The 21,153-nt window shown below is 48.2% G+C and overlaps 2 protein-coding genes across 4 annotated transcripts in view; one reads left to right on the top strand and one right to left on the bottom strand.

Annotated features, from left to right (window-relative positions):
* Gnaz (G protein subunit alpha z) overlaps window positions 1–1,070 on the top strand; it is a 52,960-nt gene extending 51,890 nt beyond the window's left edge. For all 3 annotated transcript variants that reach the window (XM_037200274.1, XM_028874202.2, XM_028874205.2), the window contains one exon: window positions 1–1,070. This exon is cut by the window's left edge and continues 983 nt beyond it. The gene's annotated coding sequence lies outside the window, so the exon portion shown is untranslated.
* Window positions 1–18,488, bottom strand: part of Rsph14 (radial spoke head 14 homolog) — a 79,699-nt gene extending 61,211 nt beyond the window's left edge. Inside the window, exons 1-4 of the mRNA XM_037200275.1 lie at window positions 18,334–18,488; window positions 16,971–17,218; window positions 15,445–15,547; window positions 8,930–9,048 (exon numbers count right to left, since the gene is read on the bottom strand). Coding sequence (XP_037056170.1) covers window positions 8,930–9,048; window positions 15,445–15,547; window positions 16,971–17,169 — 421 coding nt within the window. The 5' untranslated portion in view covers window positions 17,170–17,218; window positions 18,334–18,488. The remainder of the gene's footprint in view (window positions 1–8,929; window positions 9,049–15,444; window positions 15,548–16,970; window positions 17,219–18,333) is intronic.
* Between the last annotated feature and the right edge of the window lie 2,665 nt (window positions 18,489–21,153).

The raw sequence follows: 21,153 nt of genomic DNA, 5'->3' as shown, positions 1-21,153 counted from the left end.
TACCTCGGACCCGCGGGAAACAAGGGACTGTACGGATCGGACCTCTAACCACTGGTGGCTCTTTTTAAACAGCTAAAAAGTATGCAGCGAAAATTAACCCAGGAAAATGAGCGGCATCGTTTATTTCAAACTAGGCCAGCTGGGTTTGCGGCTCTCCTTCTGCTGGTCTGATGTTTTATAAATGGAAACCTGGTTTTTCTTCCCTGGCATCTTTTTTTTTTTTTTTTAATTTTTTATTTTTGGCCAAATTTTATGTTTCGCAGAAAAAAAACAACGAAACAGAACTACAGTTTCGGACGTGATTAGCTATTCTTTTTTAAATGCAGATTTTCAAAACACATTTCATTTCAGGTGTCCCCTTTGTGTCTCTGGCCTGCTGTGAGTATAGAAGCTGACATCTGGACGATTCTGCTCCTCGGCTCCAAAGAATTCTGGGGCAGGTGGCACCCCGACGCCAGCCTCATGGGACATATATGTACATAAGCCTCTGCAACGTCCTCTTGTAATTGGTGCCGTTTTCTGCTTCGTTTTTATTTAAGAAAAATAAATGTGATGTATTTACAGAAGGTTCTTTACTAGGAGCGAATGAACAATAGCTAAATGTCTTGGTATTTAAAGTGTAAATTATCTATGGCTTTGCCAAAAGAGGGGGGGGGCGGGCAAGAGAAGGCACTCCCTGGTCCCCAAATACTCCAAGCCTGAGGTGGGCTGGGAGCTAGCTGCTCAGACTCCTGTGAAGGCACAGCCAGAGTTGTGGCCTGAAGGAACCCCTGCTGGAACCTGGGACCTTGCATTCCAGGCCTTCTAGCCCCAGGGCCCACAGACGCTGGTCTGGAATGAGCCCTGGCTGTGTATAAACACAAACCCCCTGCTGCCAACGGGGACTGCACCAGTAGAGCCCTTGCCAAATCTCTCTCAACCCTTTGTTTGGTACCCATGAGTCCAAGGTCAATGTACAGATCGCCGCAGCCAAGGAGTTGAGATGTACAGAGGGAGAGAAGAGCTGATGACCGTATGAAAGTCAAAGATTGTCTACTTTAAGAAAATAAAATACCCTGAATGGAGCCGAACCTTGTTCCTGCGTGCTGTGTGTGTGTGGCTCGTGTGTGCCTTAGCTCGGTGCCATCTGAAGCAGCTAGAGATGCCTTCCACGCTGGGGTCTCTCCCACTCCTTCCCCATGTCTACATACATGCACAGGTAAAGTCACTTTGGACTGAATTTAAAAAGGAGGCGAGTTACAGAAGAGAATAAACCTACCGGGCCCCTCAGATGTGATGACAGAAGGTTGTAAATGATGGTGGTTCTGCCCCACTTCTGCGGTTCCCAAGACCCCACCCAGCACTGGCCCTTGCTTGCACTGTTACTGGGACTCCTTACCCCACAGATAAGCTCTTCAGGGGTGTCAGGTGGCTTCCCAGAAGGAGGAAAGCATAGGACAGATCCCCTCCTACCCACTCAGTGGCTTTTGTGTTCACAGGTACTTGGGGTGGCAGAATGGTACCGATATAAGTCAAGGAGGTATGCCCAACAAGGGCCCGCTCCAGGTGCAGTCAGACTCTGTACAGTTACAGTAATACTCCGCACCTCTGCGGGCGGCCAGTGGTGACCACCTTATCACCACCCTTGGAAGCATCCCAAGATCAAGGTCAGGAATCAGGCAGGTGGGGGGATTCCCTCAAGTCGGCGGAACTCAGTGTTCTTCGTGGGGAACACAGGAGGAGTAGGGTGCTTGGATCCCCACCCTGCGCTGCATGTGGATGGAGCAGGAATCCAGGAGGCGCGCAGGATGACCCTGAAACTGCTTCCTCCAAGGAGAACTCCAGACGGAGCCCTGAGTGTAGGACAGCCGACATCCACACAAACATACCCAGATACAAACACACAGCCCCGGGTCTCTGGTCCACCTACCCTCCTACCTATGTGGGACTCTCCTTCGCCTGTCCCCATGTCACCAAACGTAAGAACCCCCCCCCTGGGGGGGGGGCTTTTGTTTAAGGAGATAAAATGTTCAACTGTAAGTCACTAAGACGTACTCTGTGCTTTTAATACCAGCTGTGAAACAGAAAACAGATTTCACTGTGAGCATCTCGAACCTAAAAATACACAGCTGAAGGGAAAATAGAAAGATTCTGCCTCCCCGGGTGTGTGCGGGGAGCAGAGGAGGCCTGACCTGGGAAGTGGCTTTCCTCTAGAGCCCCGTGGGCACCTTCTCGTGATCCCTCCCAGCCCCTGTGTTGGTTACTTATCCCGTTGCCTTGGTTACAATAACTGACAAAGGCAACTTACCTTGGCTCACGGTCTGAGGTTCCAGGCCGTCGTCGTGTTGGGGAAGTCATAGCGGTAAGAGCAGCCGATCACACTGCATCCATGATCAAGAATGGGGAGCCCACATGCCCCTTTTTGTTCCATCTAGAACCCAGTGTGTGACATGGTGCTACCCAGAATCAAGGTGGATCTTCCGTCCTCCACCCACCTAATCTATATAATCCTTCCCAGGGTTGTCCAATGGCTGAGCTAATCTATATTGACCATCAACAGGGCATGCCCAGAACCTGATCTCCCAGGATCCTGTCAAGTTCACAGTATCCACCATCATATCCTCCAGAGACAGACCTCCGTTCTGCGTACCATGCCGGGCTCCCTGGGACAGTTTTTACTTCCTTCCTTCTTGCTCTCCAACCTCAGAGGCCTAGATATTTCCATCCTTCAGAATCAAGCTTAAGTCCACCTCAGCCTGTCTGAAAAGTCGTATCCTTCCCCATAGTCCAACCTTCCCACACTCACCCACTCTAGATCAGTATAATAATAGCAAGTTTCACTGATTCATCCGCCAGGTACTGTCTGACCACCCCCACCTCCCACCCCCCACCCCACCCCACCCCCCACCCCTGGGGCCACAGGCTGACCAGGAGAGGCCCAGGAGAGGCCTACAAGGTAAACACCACTAGCCGGCTTTGGCAGGGAAATTGGCAACAGGACTTAAAAGGAAGTAAGTGGGAAACTGATGACAAGACTAGCTGAAGGGACTGGCCTGCCCTCTGAGGGTGCTGTCCAGCCTCTCCCAAGACACACCACCATCCGGGACTACCACCTTCCTCGGGGACTTGTACGGTCACGGATGTATGGGAATCCACGATGGTTACGGTGATGCCGGCCGCCCTCAACAGCTGTGCTCTACGCCACACTCCTAGGAAGCTGACATTGTTGACTCTGCCGCACAAACGAGGAAACGATATGGAGAGATGGCTCTGCTCAAGCCTGAGCAGCAGAGGTCAACTCGCAGCTTTCACATGAGACACTGGGCCTCGTGGTGTGGGCTTGTAACCCCGGGACTGGGGCGGTGGAAGCAGACGTATCCACAGTGCTCACTAGCCAGCCCAGCCTACCTCCCAGTCAAGTACCCTGTCTCCAAATAGGATGGACACCTTCTCATCCTTGTTCCCCTCTTCTCATCATCCTCTGTTTGAAAGCTTTCAAAATAAACTCATAAAAAAAAAAGTGTTCAATCGTATGTGAATACTCTAGAGAAATCTAGTCCAATTAAATAGTCAAAAATGTCTAAAGGAAATAAAACGTTATTAAAATGTAAAAAAAAAAAAAAAAAAAAAAAAAAAAAAAGATGGACAGTTCCCATGAACTAAAACCTACCTATGGTTCCACATACACATATGCCTGTTTGTGCATGCACACGCATACACACACACACACACACACACACACACACACACACATACACACACGCAGAGACCCTAACAAGACAACTTCCCACCCAACAACCACCCAACAGCATAGCAAATGACTTGGCCAGTCTACAGCGTCTAAGGCTTGTAGTGGTCTGTCTAGGCCCTAGATAATAGCAGACATCCAAAACAAATGGGCAGAGAGTGGTCCCAGCTGGCACAGGGGTGAATGCCATGGAGGGTGGGTGGCATTGCACCACAGGATGAGCAGCCACCAGAAGCTGGGTGGCACTCTTGGGGGACTCATCTCACCAACAGAGGCCTGACAGGGAGCCAGAACAGCCTAGAGTGTGGCCCCAGGGGACCCAGCCCCTGTGGTAATTCCATTGGTAATGGGCTATTTTGAACCCTAGGGGATACTGTGAAAACATCATGGAATCAGCTAAGAAAGCCTTCTTGGCCCAAGAGAGGTGGTGAGGGCATGTTCTGGAACTGTGGTCAGTCTTGACGGGCTAGCCAGGTGAAGGATCTGTCCTGCAGGAGGTGCCAGGGGGTAGAGAGGAGAGGTGGAGGTACCCAGAAACTATTGACAGCAGCCCAGAAACCACATAGGTCCTTGTGATCAGTCGTTGTCCTAACTAAGGCCAGGGACACAGCAGCTTGGACTGTCGGGCTAAGGGCATGGGGGTGGTGCAGACACAAGACGGGGGGGGGGGGGGTGTTTCCCAGCTGCCAGGAAACTGAGGCAGATGCTGCAGAAGAACAAGGGTTGCCCAGCTGGGGCTGAGGCATCCTAATGAAAGGCATCCTAATGAAAGGCGAGTTTCTCCAGCAGCCCTTCACTTCAGGGAATAGCCGGTCCCTACAGGTTCAGCTCCCTGTGGAAACAGCTTCCCGGATCTCAGGTGAGCCCAGACAATACGACTCCAGGGAAGCTCCCGGCGGCATTTTAACCTTCCCAGGTTCAAAACCGCATGCAGACATCTTCCTGTGGTGCCCACTGCCCCCGCTGAGATCTAGACGTGGTCCGAAGCCAGGGAATGATTTCCACAGATGGAGGCTGTACCCCATCTCTGGCTGTTCGTGGGTATGTCTGGCTAGACAGGATACCGGCATTCACCACCAGGGCTTGACCCAAGGCCAGGCAGCCCACATCAGGACCAGAGGTAGTAAATTACACCTGCCACCACTATATCTGGGCCAACATCTGAGAGCCAGGCTCAGCAGGAGGAAGTTACGTGAGAAAGGGCCAGGCCAAACTCATCCAGAGAACCAGTCAATGTCTGAAACGAAGGAGGATCCTGGGTGGGAACTCACGGCCACCAGTTTCTGGGGAGCCTGGCCTGGCCGCCCCTCTGTGGCATTTACCTCTTCTATTTTGGTTTCTTCTCGCAACAGGGCAACCCCTTAGGACCTAAGAAGCCAGTCACTGGGGCAGGCCCTAGTCCTGGAGCACCCCCTGCTGGTTATTCTAGGAACAAGTCAGACCTTGGTAGCACCAAAGATTCGGAAGGGGGAAAAAAAAAACCTGCAGGTATATCCAACTGCTAAACAATATTAGCTACATGCAAGATACTCTAGAGGCTGGGGTGCCATGGGAGCAGCAGACATCAAGGATACACTGGTAAAAAAAAAAAAAAAAAGAAGAAGAAGAAAGAAAGAAAGAAAAAAAAAAACCTTCAATGTGACCAATGACAGGAAGCCCCATAACATATGTTTCAAGCTAGCCGAGCACCCAAACAGACGACACAGGCTCCCACCAACTGGTTACTGCCCAAGGTTACATACTGATAAGAGAGATGCTGGAGCAGAGGTCCAGGCCACACCCAGAAGCCCAGCTAGGACACCGTGTGACATACAGCCACCCCCGCGAACCCCAAAGCCGCAGCACCCAAGTGGTCCCAAGACGAATCTCGACCCAGGCACCCACCACACTGCCTTCCTCCCTCTGTCCATTTTCCCGGTCGCCACCCCAAGCCCTTGCTGCCAATCCTTCCACCAGGCTGCCTTGGCCTCCCTCCTGGGGACCTCATCCACAGGGATCGGCACCCATCAAGGTCCCCGGGGCCAAGAGCTGACGCCGCCGCTGTGGTCTCCGGAAAGGCTGTGGTTCACTGGGCTTGTCTGCACAGCAGATGCCCCACTCGTGTTGTTTGGGTTCTACAGGGAGACGGGGAGCATCCGAGAGAGCCCAGGACACCAGAGCTTTCAGACCTCTGGCAGGATTGATTGGTAAGGTCTAGAAAGATGGGCAAAGCTCCATTCTAGATATGACCTTCGCAGGCTAAACGTGAAAAATAAAGGCTCCTATTTCCTGGAAAGCATGGCAGGATGTCTTCACGAGCTCAGGATAAATGGGGCTGTCTTTTGTAGCAATCCCCCCCACCTTGGGGAAGCACAAAGGAATGACTGGGGAGACCGACTTCCAAATGAAGAGCTTTCGGGTCAACAAACGAACAAATGATGAGAAGCGACCTATCTCGGTTAGTTTTCCTGTCGCTGTGATAAAACACTCTGGACAGAGGCAGTTAACGGAAGGAAGGGTTTATTTGGCTCAGAGATCCAGGAATGATCCATCACAAGAAATGTCACAGCAGCGGGAGCCTGAGGCAGCTGTCAGAGAGCGCGCGACACATTCACAGTCAGAAAGCAGAGAGTGGCTGATTCATGTGTTCAGCTCACTTTCTCCTTTTCTTCAGGATCCCAGCCCAGGGCATGATGCCACACACAGTGGGTGGGCCTTCCCACACCAAATAACATAGCCCAAGACAGTCCCACGAGCGCATGCCCAGAGCCCGTTTTCTAGGTGATTCTAGGTCTCATTGAGTTGGCAATGGAGACTAACCATCATGCTACCCAGCCAGTCCAGGAAGAAAAAAAAAAATGATATTGTCAGTGCAGGTGATCAACAAACACTTGGGATCTGGGACAACTCCTTCACGTTGACGAGAAGTAGAAGAACTAATTGGCAGGGTGGATCCCAGCTCCCCAGAGGCACTGAGCAGAGAGGAGCCTGGGGTAATGCCGAGCAGAGTGATGTCATTCTCACTGGTCACACCCGCGGGCAACACCATACGGCAGTGATCTACCACAGCACACCATTGGGCTAACTGATTGATAAAGATGCCACTGGCTGGGGGAGGGTAGGCTGGGAAGCAGTTCTGGCATCCTGCAAAGGGAAGGCAGGCAGGCATCTAAGGCCAGCATCACCTTCCCTAGCAGACTCTAGGGGCATCCCTCTTGTGAACCAGAAAGTTCTGTGCAGAGGTGCTCATTCCTCCTGCATCCCAGAAGTGGAAACAGCCAACATGGGAACAAGTCACAATATATTCAAGAGCCAGGCATGGTGGCGCACATCTTTAACCCCAGTACTTGGGAGGCACACGCAGGCAGATCTCTGTGAGTTCGAGGCCAGCCTGGTCTACAAAGTAAGTTCCAGGATAGCTAGGGCTGTTACACAGAGAAAGTCTGTCTCAAAAAACCCAAAGAACAAAACAGAACGTGATACATTCAAATGACAAAAGAGTGCAGTGAGAGTATAAGACCCTGCGATACAACATGGGTATGTTTCAAAATTATAATATTAGGGCTAGTGAGGTGCTCTACAGGTAGCAGCACTTGTCACACATTCTTGGTAACCTGAATTCTATCCCTGGAATCTATGTTTTGTTGTTGTTATTGTTGTTCTTTTTAAATGGATGCAGTAGCAGGCATCTGTAATCCCAGCATTCCTAAGGTAAAAACGGAGGGTGGGGCCAGATTTGCCCAGAAGTCCTGGGCCAGCTAACTTGGAGTATGCAGGACAGACAGCATCAGGAACAAACCAAACCTTACCTCTACAAGGTGGAAGGCAAGAACCGACTCCCAAAAGCTCAAAAGTTGCTCTCTGCCCTCCACACACAAATCATCTCTCTCTCTCTCTCTCTCTCTCTCTCTCTCTCTCTCTCTCTCTCTCTCTCTCTCTCTCTCACACACACACACACACACACACACACACACACATTATCATCATCATCATCATCAACTATGATGCTGTGTGGAAAGAGATGCACAACACATATACAATAATACCTTTCAAAATTATATTACTTCTTAGGGAATTTTTAAGTTGGAAAGGGATACATGCAGCAAGACCCACTTAACACAGACTTAAAATATGCAAAATAGCATTATATACATACTTTTTTATATACTATATCTGTGGCAAAAATCCATGTACATGTTGTAGGTTATATTCACTAAATTTTTAGCGGCTCAAGGGAGATGAAGAGGAAGGGTACTGTGTGTGGAGAGATACAGAGAGTACTTGGACTGTTTCTATGCCTTAAGTGGATACAATCAGATGTCCTTTGGCAGCAGAATAGACAAACTCTAGTATACTCACTTAATGTGAATCCTAGCCTTCCAAAATCATTTATGATCCAGCAATGAAACACTAAACAAAATCATCCAAAACCAAAATAGTATAGGCTGGATATTCTCATCTTCATAAAGCTTAGAGCCATAAACTGAACTAGGATGTAAACTCCATGATGGAGTATTGGTCAGCACATGTGGAGCCTGGCTTCAATACCACTACCCCCAAAAGAAAAAAAAAATACCAGACAACCCAGCGTGTGGCTTTACCAACTGAAGAAGTCACCCCGAGGAAGAGGGACCCAGAATCAGGCCTGTGGAAAGGCTTGGGAGGCTCCAGGGCTTTTTATTTGCATACATTTGTTACAGATTAAAGAAAACATTCGCTTATTTGCATTTTTAGAAATGGATAGGACTCGGGTATTCTCTTACTTATGAGCTACACGCCCAACTTTGTAAAATACGTTTGTCATGTTGGAACAAAAAGGTAACTTTGTTGCTGCCACTGTGGTTTTGAGACAAAGTCTTACTCTGCGGTCCAGGCTGGTCCTCCTCAGCACTCAGGAGGAGTTAGGAGAACAGACCTGCCCCACGGTCATTTTATCTTTTTTTTTTTTTTTTCCAAGACAGGATTTCTCTGTGTAGCTTTGTGCCTTTCCTGGATCTCACTCTGTAGCCCAGGCTGGCCTCGAACTCACAGAGATCCGCCTGCCTCTGCTTCCCGAGTGCAGGGATTAAAGGCGTGCGTCACCACCACCCGGCCTGAGGTCATTTTAAAAGGAAGAAAAACAAAAAGTACCAAGGACTGTGATCTGCAGCCTTGCACCAAGTGACCTGGAGGGGAAGATCATAGACAGTCGTATACCAGATCCCATGTGCGATGCAACCCTACCTGCAGGCAGCTGTGCCAGATGCTTGTATGCCTGGTGCAGGTTCTCCCGGCAGACGATCTGGTGATCATCCAGCAGGTGTGACAGGGCCAGGATGATGTCATGCTCTAAGAAGCCAGTTCTAAGGAAGGGAAGATGGGTTGAGACATCAGAAGACCATTTCGTGTTTCTTTTCTTTGTTTGTTTATTTATTTATTCATTCATTCATTTATTTGTGTTTGTTTGTTTGTTTGTTTTTTGGTTTTTCGAGACAGGATTTCTCTGTGTAGCCTTGCGCCTTTCCTGGAACTCACCCTGTAGTCCAGGCTGGCCTCGAACTCACAGAGATCCGCCTGCCTCTGCCTCCCAAGTGCTGGGATTAAAGGTGTGCGCCACCACCGCCCGGCCTCTTCGTTTTAAAGATTTGTTTATTTTATGTGTTATGGGTGTTTTGCCTACATGTATGTGTATATATCATATGTGCACCTGGTATTCAAGGAAGTCAGAAGAAAACCTGGACCTGGAGCCACCATGTGGGTGCTGAGAACCAAACCCAGGTCCTCTGCAAGAGCAACAAGTGTTCTTAACCACAGAGCCGTCTCTCCAAACCCAATTTCATTTGTCTTAACAGCGGAAGGCTCTTCTGTTGTGTAAATGCACTGCATTTTAGTTACCCATTCATCAGTTTATGGGCATCGGGTTTGTTCCCGTGTCCCGGATATTGTGAATAAAGCAGCGCTTTATCACATGGCTGATCAGTTATCCCTACCGTGGGATACAGAGTCCTTTGGGCATGAGCTCAAGAGTGGTATAGCTGGGTGGTGTGGTAGATCTATTTCTAGCCTCTTGAGGAACCACCCCACTGATTTCCACAGTGGCTGCAGCCAGTATGCACTCCCACTAGCTGTGAAGAAGAAGTCTTCTTTCCTTACATCCAGGCTAACTTTGTCATCACTTTTTTAAATCTTAGCCATTCTGACAGGAGTAAGTTGAAATCTCAAACTCCTTTTAATATGCATTTCCCCCATAACAGAGGATGTTGAATATGTTTGAAAACGTTTCTCAACCATTTGTATTTCATCTTTTGAGAACTCTCTGATTAACTAGTTTTATGCCTCATTTTTAACTGGGCTGTTTTCTTGGAGTTTAGTTTTTTTTTTTTTGGTTCTTTGTATCGTCTAGATATGGCTGGCGTAGGTGGTAGATCGTTTTTCTCATTCTGGAGACTGCTTCTTCACGTGAGTGATGGTTTTTCTTTGCTGTATAGAAGCTCTTTAGTTTCATGAGGTCCCATTTATTAGTTATTGGCCTACCCTATCTGTGCCTTTTTCAGAAAGTCCTTCCCTGTGCCAGTGAGTTCAAGTGTATTCCCTCCTTTTTCTTCTATCAGATTCAGGGTATCAAGACTCATGTTGAAGTCCTTGATCCATTTGGAGTTGAGTTTTGTGTTAGGAGAGAAATAAGGTTATAGTTCCGTTCTTCTACACATAGCTATTTTCTTTGACTATCAACATTTGCTGAAGATGCTCTTTTCTCCAATGTGTATTTTTTGTTTTTGTCAAAAATCAGGTGGCTATAAGAATGTGTGTGTAGCAGAAGTTCCAGGGAGAAGTGACTGAGAAATTCTAGGCCTATAGGCTGAAGATGGATGCCCCAACATTACAGAGGAACTTTAGGTGACTGTCCAGGCAGCCAGATGTCTCTGTCATTCTAGATCTTTGCAAGTTGCTTACAATGCACTTCCTGTTTACTTAGGTAAAATTATATCCTTCTGAGGGTCTTTGGTGGAGTTGAAGATTAGATAGTTATAATTATAGGTTTCCTTAGTCACCATAAAAGATAAATCAGATATAAAACTTTAGACTCACAAAATAGGATAGATGGTAGAATATTTTCTAATTTTGCCAAATATAAACAGACTAGATATTGTAACTGTAATTGTTGCTTGATAACTGCTTTATTATATATAATTTTACTATGTTAAAACCTTCCTTTTTGATTAGACAGAAAAGGGGAAGTGCCATGGGATTTCTTTCTGTACGCTGTGAATATACGTTGTTCCCACTGGTTAGTAAAGAAAGCTGCATTGGCCTATGACAGGGCAGGATGGAGTTGGGTGGGAAAATCCAAGAGAGATAATGAGAGGAAAAAAGAGTGTGGGGAGAGGGGGGACACTGAACTACTGTCCAAGGAGCAACATGTAATGGGATGCAGGTAAAGCCACGGGACACGTGGTGATACAAGATAAATAGAAATGGGTTAATTTAAGATGTAAGAGCTAGCTAGCAAGAAGCCTGCCATAGGCTATACAGTTGGTAATTAATATAAGCCTCTAAATGGTTATTTTATAAGCGGCTATGGGACCGAGGGGCAGGGTGGGACCCGAGAAACTTTGCTACATGTGTGCTTACATATGGGGTCTCAATCCTATTCCACTGACCAATATGTCTGCTTTTATGCCAGTGCAGTGCTGTTTTTATTACTATAGCCCTGTGATCTCTGAAGAGCTTCAGAGAAGATCAGGTCAGTGACCCTGCTGGAATCCATGCTATCTCAAGCCAGAGAGATCTTCCACCTTCTAGAAACCTGGGAGGCCATGAACACAAAGCATAGTGGCTTGTGGGGTGACAAAACTCACAGCCCTCTCACTTTTGAGATTGTCTCTGGATCCTTCTAGCCTGGATTCGTTTCACCGTTTCGAGCATCAGTCTGGCCACCTGTGAAGTGGCACACAGCAGCAGAAACCTGGAACCCACCTTGCCTGCACAGTGGAGCTGAGCTCACCGCCGTTCTCCAGCTCTGGCTCCCAGGGGGAGATTTCACAGCCTGGCACCCCCAGACTCTTCCCAGTCCTCTCTTCTCTTGCCTTCTCCCAACTGACTTATGCATTTGCTTGCCGCCCTCTGCTTCCCCCCAGACCCATGGCTGCCCTCTACGCTTGTTCTAACAACACATAAGTTAATTAAATATTAGGTAAGCCAATTAAATAAAGAATTATTTTTATTTCCTCTTGAAAGAAATTTTGAATGCTATGTAAAAAGTCAAATGAGTCTCAAAGAAAGTGAGGTGACTGTAAGATGTTCTACGTTTTTGTGGGCAGATATTTCAATCATGTCTTTTTTATCTTAGTGTGCTTTTGAGATACATGCTGCAAATCAAACTCGTGATTTAAGCAGAAAAGTCCATAGCAACCACCACCTGATGGACCCATATCCTAGAAAAGGCCTGGGTCTCACGCAGAGATGGGCAAATGTCTTGTTGTTTGTGGTTTCGAGTTAATTGGGCTGATTTAAAGGAAATACATTGTTTCTTTTATTCCTTGACTGTGAACCATTTCTTTGAAGCAGACAACAGCATCTGCAAAGGAGTCTGCTGAGGTCACACCCGTCAGGGTGGGTTCAGGAATAAAGTCATGTCTGAAGCTCTTTGCTAACTGTCCAGCACAAAGGACATGCCCAGCCAGTCACGGCGCTGTGAGATTGGTGAGAACTTAATCTTAGAGGATGATTTGCACCCTTCTGGAAAAAGGAGGTGCCGGCAGGACACACCCACTCCAGAGCTGCTGGGCTCCCTCCTCTCCTCCCCCACCCCCACCCCATGATTCATTCCACACCAAGCATTCTTTGCACACTGGCTGGCATGCTTCTTGGTCCCAGTTCTCAGGGGACTAGGACAGGAGGATCACTTGTACCAAGGAGTTCTGGGATAGCCTGAGTAACACAGCAAGGAGGGAAGGAGAGGGGAAGGGAAGGAGGAATGTGTGGGACAGGGAGAAGCCAGCAGGGGACTCACTGGTAAAGCACGTGCTTAGCATGAATCCCTGGGTTCAATTCCCGGAATCAAAGGATTAAAAAAAAAAAAAAAGATAATTTAGGAAGAAAAGAAAGACCAGTGGAAGAAGGGATGGGTGATAAAACCATGTAACAGAGGGTGTGGGAATAAAGAAAGTACATGATATACCTGCTTAGGAAATATGATGATATTCATGGGTTTTATACAATGACTATTTGGTAACAATAAGAAATTTAAAGACAAAAACACCCAGAAAGAAAAACTAAAACTAAGAAAGTTGTTTGACTATAAAGAACGTGGTTCTTCCTGACCGCGCTCCAGATGTGTATGTGAGAACACGAATTGGACTTGGTGTTGTTTGGTTGTTTGGTTGGTTGTTGCTGCTGTTGATTGGGACGGGGTGGCACAAGAGTGGGATGGTGGACCCGGGAGGAGTGGGAAGTGAGTGTGATATGGCTGCATTGCATGAGATCCCCAAATAATTAATCAAAAATTACGTTGGGGGGTGCCGGGTGGCAGTGGCGCACTTGGGAGGCGGAGTCAGGTGGATCTCTGTGAGTTCGAGGCCAGCCTGGTCTACAGAGTGAGATCCAGGACAGGCACCAAAACTATACGGAGAAACCCTGTCTCGAAAAAACAAAACAAAAAAAAAAGAATGTGGCTCCTTTGCTAGCATGCCAGCCAAAGAACAAGGACCAGAATTCTCAGGGAGCTTCCTGCCCATCAGGGTGTTAGGTGATTTGACTACCCAAGGTGCCAAGATGCCACACTTAGGAGGCCAGCCTTGTTCCTCCTTGTCACTACTTGTGTGACGTGAGGGTGAAGTTTCTACACAAGGAGTTTGGGGCAGTCACTTAGCGCTTGGTGAGTCACTGGCCAGAGCAATAAAATCACCATTGAGGGCTAGAGGTACAGTTCCGTTCTAGAGTACTCGATTGGCATATACAAAGCCCCAATGTCTTTTGTCCCAAAAAGGTAGGAAGGAAGGAGAAAGGGAGGGAGAGAGGGAGGGAAATAAGGAGGGAAGGAGAGAGAATAAGAAAAGGGGGTAGCACGTACTGGGGAGAGGGGGAGTCAACACTGATTTGGAGGTGGGATTTAGAAACCAACATTTGGTGGGGACGATTTCCCTTCCTTATCTACTGTAATGTGCAGGGAAAGGGCTAAGTTTAGAATCCTACACTGAGCACCTTTGGGAGGGACAACTTTAAGATGTATTCTGGCTCAGTGTCAGGGCAGGGAAGGCATGTCGGTAGGACCAGCCACTTACTATCTGTGGCATCAGAAGCTTATATTGCACACTTGCTTATATCCCAGCAAACTGGGAGGGAGAGGAAGAGGCCGACTCCAGCCAGAACCCAGGCTTGGCTGTGACCCATAGAATCCATGCTGACAGCTAGGCTCCATGTCCAAAAGGTTCCACAACCTCCCCCAGACAGTATCCGGAGCTTCCTCGGGGAGCACAGGTGGGTCAACGCTACTACAGTCTGCCTCCAATTCCAGAGCACAAAGGTCATCCTCTCTCCCCTGAGGTTTTCTTTGACAAGGTAAGTGAGACCAAGAGATCTGGCTAGGCTGCAGAGCAGGAAAGGGTACCTCACCACCGATGGGCCAGAGCCCGCGTCCCTACCTCACTGCTCTGACCGCAGCATTGATCTACCTTCTTGAATTAGGGCCCAGACTGGCACCGTGTACCTCCTACACATGTCCCATCACAGCACCAAGCAGCATCTGTCTCAAGCAGGTACAGGGAGGTCACTAAGGGTCTGAAAGCATGGGGTAACATCAGAGCCCAGAGTGGCTTTGAATTTTTCTGCAACACCATGAGGCCCTTTGGGTACGATATGAAGCCTTTCTCAGTGTCAGTATTTACACTAAATAAGCCGGAGACAGTTGGCAGTTTGCCCTCGGAGCTGCTGTCTTTCACTGTGGGCCTCTATACAATGGCAGTGGTCTTTATGCGGGAGACTACGGAGAGGGCATGGTGGTGTGGTCTGAAGTGCTACCTTTTCTTTAAATTTTTTTTTCAGTATTGGAAGCAGAACAAGGGTCTTATACATGGTGGGCACATGCTCTGCCACTGATCTATAGCCTTACCCAGGATTCTGCTTTTGAACCAAGTACAGCCAGTGCCCCCTAATCGAGGGGACGAGCTCGGCTAACGGGTGAAAACACCCTGCCCCAACTGCCACCCGGTCTCTAACTAGCAAGGTGAAATAGCGTTTACATGCAAATAACGAAACCCGACACAGGAGAGGACCATTTGCAGGGATTATACACTACGTCCTTGGCGTCTCAGTGAGAGAGAGGCGAGACCTGTTCAGACCGCACAACAGAAAGGTGAAGCCACGCTCCCCAGGAGCAGCTAAGACAAGGGACTCCGGAATGGCAACGGTTTTGTGGGATGTTGGATCTGAACTTTCCGCCTTCAGCGGGGGAAGCTAATAACTAGTCTAGCACAGCATTTGAGTACAGCTCCAGGGCAGAGCACCTGCACAGCATGCATGCGGCCCTGGGTTCGATCCCCCAGGACCAAGAAAAGGGTTTGGAACAGAACCCTGTTCTGCTGTCACAAGGACAACCAAAACTTACCCTACAGAGAGGATTGTCACCAACAAATAAAAGCACCACCTGAGGGCAGTACTACCAACAGAAGTCAAAGCACTCGGGTCATGCAAGGATGTCTACCCAGGGGGAGTAGAACAATTTCTAACTGTGACCTTGGTTTTCATTAGTAGTTGCCCACCTGCCTACGTTATGGGTGGCCATGATGTACAGCACCTCGGTGGTCTTTATCCGGACCAGGTTATCATCATCCTTCAGCAGGGTCTTCAGGCTCTCCAGGCAGCCTGTGGAGACAGGAAACCTTTTGAACGTTTGCCAGTTCAAAAAAAAAAAAAAAAAAAAAATGAATAGAAGTCAGCATGTGACCCAATGTTTGGCAACAGGAAAATACCAAAGGTACTTTGAATTTGGGGGAGTCAAGTCAGTGGCACAGCATGTTAGTAGAAGGGGTTCACAACCAGGGACCATCTCTCTTAATCTCTTCATAATTCTTCTCTCTCTCTGACTTTTTAAAGACAGAGTCTCACTATGTAGCCCTGGCTGTCCTGGAACTCACCATGTAGACCAGGCTCCTGGCCACAAACTCACAGAGATCCGCCTGCCTCTGCCTCCCAAGTGCTGAGATTAAAGGCATGTGCCTCTACACCTGGAGTTGTCTGTGCCAGTTACCTTGGGTTTTGTTTGTTTGTTTGTTTTGTTTTTTGTCTTTTTATTGGTTTGTCTTTTTTTTTCCCTGGACCTGGGAACTGAACCCAGGACCTTGTGTTTGCAAAGCAAGCACTCTACCACTGAGCTAAATCCCCAATCCTCACTTTTCCTATTCACTCCTCCTCTTGTAGGCAGGCCCTGGGGTTAAGAAAATTGCCCTTGACATTTCTTTGATCTCAGGAGAGACATGAGGTCAGATTGGAAACCTGCCATATGCACGCCATTCTTGGAGAGGATCCCGAGTTCAATTCTCAACACCCACATCAGGCTGCTCACAACCACCTATAACATCAGCTCTGGGGATCAGACACCCCCTCTTCTGACCTCCCCAGGCACGCGCCTTCACAAACACATAGCCACCCACAGACACATACACATAATGAAAATATAAAAAGTAAAATTTAAAAAATAAAGGAGACATTCCACAAACTGGTCACATGCATGCCCTTGAATTGGCTAGATCCAGGGGTGCCAGATTTAATGGATAAAGATCCTGCTTAAATTTTTAAAGATTTACTTATATTATTTTAAATTATGTATAGGTGTGTGTGTGTGTGTGTGTGTATGTGTGTGTGTGTGTGTGTGTGTGTGTGTGTAAATAAGTTTGTGCATATGAGTGCAAGGACACACAGAGGACAGAAGCCCCAGATGCCCTGGAGCTGAAGTGGCAGACACTTGTGGGCTCTCTGATGTGGGTGCTAGGATCTGAACTCAGGTCCTCTGGAAAAGTAGCAAGTGCTCCTAATCACTGAGCCATCTCTTCAGCCCCTCCTATTTAATTTATTGGTTAGGCAACCTTAGACTCACACCGCTCTCCTGGACACTGATTTGCATATCTGTAGACTGAGACTGTTCCCTCTCCTGCAGGTAGCATTGCACTTAGGGGTACTGCTGGCCTGAAGTCAGGCTTAATAAGTAGCCAGTCTTCTACTGATGTCATCCACTGTCTGAGCCACGCCAGGCCCCCAGTCATGACCACCTGGGGTGTGACACTCTCACCTATGTTGATGGCCTCATAGACATACTCAGGATCGTGCATGAGGTCACACAGAGCCACTAGGGCTTTCTGCCTTGTCTGGAGATTCGGTGATTGAAGCTCTTCATTAAGCTTGGGTAAGGCCCGACAGCCATAAGCAATGGCAGCCTTTGTGGGGTCGATGTCGGGAGGCATATACATGGAGATCCGGGCATGAGCCATCTTTCCACAACCGCCAAAGGGCTTTGAAAACGAAGCTCTGTAGAAATCGCTAATAAAAGGGAAAACAAAAACAACAACAACAACAAAAAAACCCATGGCGTTATTACTATTAGCATGTGGAATCCATCTCAGCCTCAGAACTGCCAGTGAAGACAAACACAGGTGGACACTTTCACCTCGATTTACAGATGAGCAAACAGAGGTGACAAGTTTTTTCAAGGTCACAGCCCTGGTCAGTAACCCAAACTGCAAATCTCGGTCCTTAATGACAGAAGAAACTGCTCGGGCTACTTGATAGATGGGTTCCTTGGTCACAGGCACCAAGAGGGAAAACATAGGCCAACCAAGCAAGCACCAAGATGGCTTCTCCTTTGATGTCCCTGCTTAACCGGTGGCAGCCATAACTAGTACCTAAGTGGCATCTAACTCAACCACTCCATAAAGTGTCGCCCACAGTTATAAGTAAGGAAACAGATACTGGCTAGGGAGCTGGTAAAGCCAGAAGCTTTTCAAGCAGAGGTCTTGCTCCTTCATGTCAAAGACATGTATTCACATGCTTAGGACACATTCCCAAGAAGGGATGAAGGTTAAACAATGATCTATTATTATCTCCCCCCCCCACACACACACTTTGAAAAACTATAGGCAATGTGGCTTCAGGGTTAACAATGGGATATAGTCCAGGCTGTGGGTTACCCTTGACAAGTCATTCCCTCCATGTGTGTATCTGCAGCTGAAAAATTAGGTAGTAAGAGTGCTTCCTTCCTGCCCTTCCAGCACGTTCATTTAACTGAGACCCAGGAGCCTGGCTGACCAGAACTTGAAATACATTGATTGTGGTTATTATCCTGATCACCATTGCATTTAGCGGCAAGAGCAGGATTCAGTTCTGAAGAAAACGACAAGCCAGACTCTGGTGCCAGCCACCAACCAACAAGGGGAGGAAAGGGGCCAGGCTGAGAAGGTAGCAGCCATCTCTGAAATGGGCTCCACTCCAGGGAATCATGGTCTCTGGGACAAGGGGCTGCCCTCCTGTAAAGGGCACACACAGCAAGAATCCGGCCGCCAATAAAAAGGCGAGAGCCAGGGTGTCGGGGCGTGAGCCCCGTGTGAACGGAACTGGGTAGGTCAGGAAGCCCCCCATGCCCTGTGCCGGGCACCTACCCGCTGCAGCGGCCTCACTTGATTTACAGTGCCTGTAGTCTCCTGGTGTCTGCCAGCCAGAGCGCTGATTCCATTCCCAGGCGACCTGGTTGCTAGGAGACTGCCAGCGTCTGCAGCTTCCTGGTCATCGCCCTAGAGAGCCAAGGCGCAGGCACAAAAAGCCCGGGGCTAAGCCCAGCTGAGGGTGGAAGAACAATAATATTTTACAATGTTACTTTGTAGAACAAAGACAACTCGCTTTTGTGGTACTGGTGGGAATAGAAAGGACTTATTTACACCCTTCTCTTTCCTGTGTCCTTTGCATGCTTTGGGTCACCAGCTTGTTAAGAAGGTGTAACTTTACTGATTTTAAGGCTAAGAATCTCAAAGAGATTCAGTTACTTCCCCCCGCCGCCCCCGCCCCGCAATTACACAGACCTGTCCCCAGAACTGCCTAGTCAGGCCCCACGTTTCTGCAAACTGATCACCCAAGCACATACTGGCTGGAGAGGTCGCCCCAACAGCACCTGCTTACCTCCCCTTTGGCTGCTTAAGTGGATTCCGTCCTGAGTCCAAACTCCTAACCTGAACCCCACGGCGTGTATTCCTTTATTACCACTACCTGGGAGGTAGACACACAATATAGCCAGACCCCTCCTAACCCCCCTCCCTCATACACACAACATACTGAAATCCTGCCTAGCATATTACACACAATGCAGCAGACCCAGCCTAACTTCCCTAACATACACACACGACATATGGAGACTCTGCATAAACACACACACACACACACACTAAAACCTTGCACAAACTCAAACACACACACTATAACAAGATCCGTCTGATATCCCCTATAGACACAACTCAGTCAGACCCAGCCCAACCCCCAACAGCAAGACCTTGCCTGTGCCTGTTGTTAATCGTCTCTTTTATTCTGTTTATCATCTCTGTGCCAGACATATGCCAAGAAGCTTTCGGTAAATGTAGAACGAGTGTTTGATGGACTTGAACTCAGAGTTATAAGGCAGTGGTGGCGCACGCCTTTAATCCCAGCACTTGGGAGGCAGAGGCAGGCGGATCTCAGTGAGTTTGAGGCCAGCCTGGTCTACAAAGTGAGTTCCAGGACAGCCAGGAATGTTACACAGAAAAATTCTGTCTCGAAAAACAAAAAAACAAAAAAACAAAAAAAAAAATTAAAAGCCTTTTCTACAACTCACATGTTACTGAATGCAGAAGTAACTCAAGTGAGAAAAGCTCTGCTTTGGTTTAGAATTTCCATGGGTGTTTGGCAAAATATCATGCCAGTGGGAAAACATGAAGCAGGACACGGTGAGGAGGAGGGTAGAAGGGATAATATATTTCTGTGGACTTGCCCCAGTGGCCCGGTTCCCCCCCCATAGTCTAAACCTCCACCAGCTGGGGACCGACCGAGCATTCAAAACGTGAACCTGTGGAGGATGTTTTATATCAGCGGTTCTCAACTTTCCCAACGCTGCAGCCCTTTAATGCAGTTCCTCTGTTGTGATATGCCCACCCACAACCATAAAGTTACTTTTGTTGCTACTTCATAACTAATTTTGCTACTGTTATGAGTCGGAATGTAAATGTCTGTGTTTTCCGATTGGTCCTAGGCGACCCCTGTGAAAAGGTCCTCCGAGTCCGACGGAGTCCCGACCCACAGGTTGAGAACCAATGTTTTATATTCCGCTCACAAACGCCAGGAAAACCCCTTTCGTTTCCCTTGTTCTTAGTTGGCTAAAATGAAGGTCACTGATGAGAGAGGTCACATATTTGGGTGCTTTAGATAGTGTTCTCATAAAAAAAAGCAAATCCAGGGACAGAGGATTTATTTAGGCTCATATATTGAGGATGCGTCGCGGTGGGGACCGTAGGACGGCCGAAGTGACTCTCAGTGCCCCCCCTCCGAACTTGATGGAACAGGAAGCAGGTAGGGACAGCGGTGGCTGGTGCCCAACTGGTGCGTGCGCCCCTTGCATTCATGGTGGGTATCTTCTTGTCAGTCAAACCTCTCTGGAAACATCCTTACAGACACACTTAGAGGTCTTACCTAGGGGTAATTCTAAATCCTGTCAACAAAGATTGAATAGCACATATTTAATATAGTTTCCCAATGTTTTGCTGCAGAGAACACCTCTGGGTATGGTTTACAATAACATGTGTTTAGATTACTCTTCAGGGATCTGAAGGCTACTTTTGATGAAGACTGCTCATTGGAGTCTATAGACGGGTGACTGGGAAGGGATGAAAAGATGGGGCGGCCTTAACCTTTGGGTGAAGTTCTCTCTGTCCCTGCATGGAGGTTGGTTTTTGAGCTGGTCTTCTGCCTTCCTGATCTTTCAGGAGCTGCTACAACTTAAACACCCAGAGCGCTGTAGTTACCACCCCCACCCTCATGCTCTTAAGAACATGAAGACACTAGGCACCTCGGTGTGGCGCATGGCCTGTTATCCTATCACATGGGGGATGGGGGCAACAGGATCAGGAGTTCACGGCCATTATCATGGAAAATTTGAGGTCCACCGAGACTGCAGGAGGGCTTGCCACAAACAGTTTTTAAAAACACTGCAGTTGAGATCTGCCGGGCATGGTGAGAACCACCTGCATCTCACCCACCCTGGCTAACAGATATAGGCCTGTGTCACATTTTGTTCCAAGGGGCAGGGTCTGGGGTGGGGGAACCTGATCTGTCAGTCCCGGTCCCACTTCCACTCCCTAGCAATAGACCCATTAAAGCCTTGCCTGCTGACCCTGCACACACTCACATCTCTTCTATCACTTCTATGCTAAAAGAAACCGGCTCCAGCAACGTCTTCCTCA

This window comes from Peromyscus leucopus, chromosome 16_21, assembly GCF_004664715.2.
Source record: "Peromyscus leucopus breed LL Stock chromosome 16_21, UCI_PerLeu_2.1, whole genome shotgun sequence".
NCBI classification, from domain to species: domain Eukaryota; kingdom Metazoa; phylum Chordata; class Mammalia; order Rodentia; family Cricetidae; genus Peromyscus; species Peromyscus leucopus.
Note: the sequence above shows the minus strand (reverse complement) of the source record. Positions and strands in the feature narration are given on the sequence as shown.